Raw genomic sequence first — 2,493 nt, 5'->3', positions numbered from 1 at the left:
TAATAATCTGATATATAATAATAAATCCCGAAATATAATATTAAAAGATTTTTAAAGATCAATAAAAGTCATTAAAATGACTTATTTTGGCCAAAAATCAATTCTTAAATAAATATATAAGTAAATACTAAAATTTTCTTGACAAAATATCTTAAAATATTATTTTAAGGCTCATAAAACTCATAAAATATTTTTGGCTAAGAATTTTGGTATCTCGTCCGTCCACGGTCCCGTCTACGCGATCAAAAATAATAAATTCCTTAAAAATCTAGAATTTCCATAATTATGGGTTAAATGATAAAATAAATTAAATCATGCATATAAATCACATAATATCACATAAATACATTTAACCCTTAATTAAAAATTAATTTTTCCTAATTATGCATGCGGATTTACGTTTTAAAATTTCCGGGTTTTACACCACAACAGTGCTTCCTTTATGTTGTTGCTGCTGTGATTTATACTTCGGATGTCCAGGAGGATAGCCGTGCAACTTGTAACATCTATCAGTAGTGTGTCCAGGCCAATCACAATGTGTACAAAAATATTTACTCATCCTACCAGTACCACCGATTTCCTTACTACCTTTCACATATTTAGAAGTCTTAACAGAAGCAACAGCATTAGAAGATGAATTAGCTAAGACATTCAAATCATGCGGTACTTTGGAAGCATCTTGATGTATCAATCTTTGTCTCTCATCTTGAACAACGATTGAGAAAATCTTAGATATGACAGGAATAGGGTCCATCATTAGTATTTGAGCGCGAACTTGAGCATAAGATTCATTTAAACCCATCAAAAATTGCATCACACATTCCTGATTTTGATGATCCACCCATTCCTTCATTGAACCACAATGACATACTGAAATCGGTTGAAAATCTTTTAATTCATCCCACAGTATTCTCAACCGAGTGTAATATGTACTTACGTCCATTGATCCTTGACGTAAGCTAGCAAGCAGCTGTTTGATCTGAAAAATCCTCAGTGCGTTACTTTGATGAAAGTGGTTTCGTAGATCCACCCATGCTTCAGACGCAGTAGGAATATACATCAAGCTATCACTGATATCCTTCGTAACAGAATTCAAGATCCAGGAGAGTACCATACTATTGCATCGTATCCAAGATCCAAAAAGTAAATCATCTGGAGGTGGTTGTTGGATAGTGCGATCGATAAAACCTAATTTGTTCTTCGCTGTGAGCGCCATAGTCATGGCTCTGCTCCATATGTTGTAATTTGGTCCCGTGAGATGATTCGGAACTAGATTCAAGTTAGGATGATCTGCATTTGACAAATAAAATGGATTGCTCGAATCCTCAACATTGAATTTGCTGCTGGAAGCATTCGATCCTTGAATTTGGTTTGGAGGTACAGATTGATTTCCTCTCGCCATGATCGAACGAAGAAAATACAGAGATTGCTGCGGAAATTAACTCTCTGATACCATATCAGAAATCAATATAGAGAAAAGATTGAAAAATATGAATCTTCATGTATGTGTGAAGAACACCGAATTCCATTGATAAAGAGCAAAGCTCTGCTTTCTGCTGATACAAAATATGAAAATATTTTCTAATTAAGAAAACTAAAACTAATTGTCTATGTATAGAATGGAAATAAGAAAGAAAGTGTGTCTTTCTTATCTAATACTACTAACTAATATATAGCACTTTTTCTCCAACTATTTTAATACCCACAAGTACAACCAAACGTACATGACTGATTGGACACCTATAAAAGAGTAGACGAATTCACTTCATTCACTTCATTCACTTCTTACTTTATCAAACTTAGTTTGATTGTAATACTGGTTTTTGATTGATCCTCCAAACTGAATATAAAAGTAAAATATTAAAGTTCATTACACTGATTGTCTAGAGGCGATTCGTACAAAATCTATTAGTTTCTTGGAAACAATTTATAAAAGCTGCAGGCATGTAGAGAGAATGGTTTGCAAAGAAACATGGTGGAGCCACATTTGCCAGGTACACAAATAAATTAGATCCAATACCAATTAAAAAAATGTGAATAACTACATAGAAATAGCCATTGAAATCCAAAATTATATAAAAAAATAATACAACCTAGAGTTTCAACTTTCAAGTTTGAGAAGAACACCTTTGTGCATGTAGTTAGATGTGTTCATATTTCGGATAAAACCAAAAAAACCGGAAATCCAAACCGGAAAAATCAAAGACCAAATCGAACTGAAAACTGTATTTTGTAATTCGGATATAAATATTAAAATCGAAGTTTATTTGATTCGGTTTTGGATTATATATATCAAAACCGAACCGACCGAAAAAATCGAAATTGAATTAAATTAATAATTTTATTTATATTTTTTATTTATATTATATATGTTATGAGATGATATTTAGTAAATTAATAATCATTTTGAATAGTTTTTTGTTGATTGTAGTTTATTTAATTCAGTGTTGTTGTTTATGTAATTTATATTTGATTAGTTGATTGTTCTTTATG

At 31.5% G+C, this 2,493-nt stretch overlaps 1 protein-coding gene across 1 annotated transcript; it reads right to left on the bottom strand.

The window, feature by feature from the left end:
• Positions 1-418: 418 nt before the first annotated feature.
• On the bottom strand, positions 419-1,402 carry LOC140877901 (uncharacterized). The gene has a single exon (XM_073281501.1). It carries the CDS (start codon positions 1,400-1,402, stop codon positions 419-421), a length of 984 nt encoding a protein of 327 aa, XP_073137602.1.
• Between the last annotated feature and the right edge of the window lie 1,091 nt (positions 1,403-2,493).

The sequence above is a fragment of the Henckelia pumila genome, chromosome 2 (genome assembly GCF_033568475.1).
Source record: "Henckelia pumila isolate YLH828 chromosome 2, ASM3356847v2, whole genome shotgun sequence".
Classification (NCBI taxonomy): domain Eukaryota; kingdom Viridiplantae; phylum Streptophyta; class Magnoliopsida; order Lamiales; family Gesneriaceae; genus Henckelia; species Henckelia pumila.
Note: the sequence above shows the minus strand (reverse complement) of the source record. Positions and strands in the feature narration are given on the sequence as shown.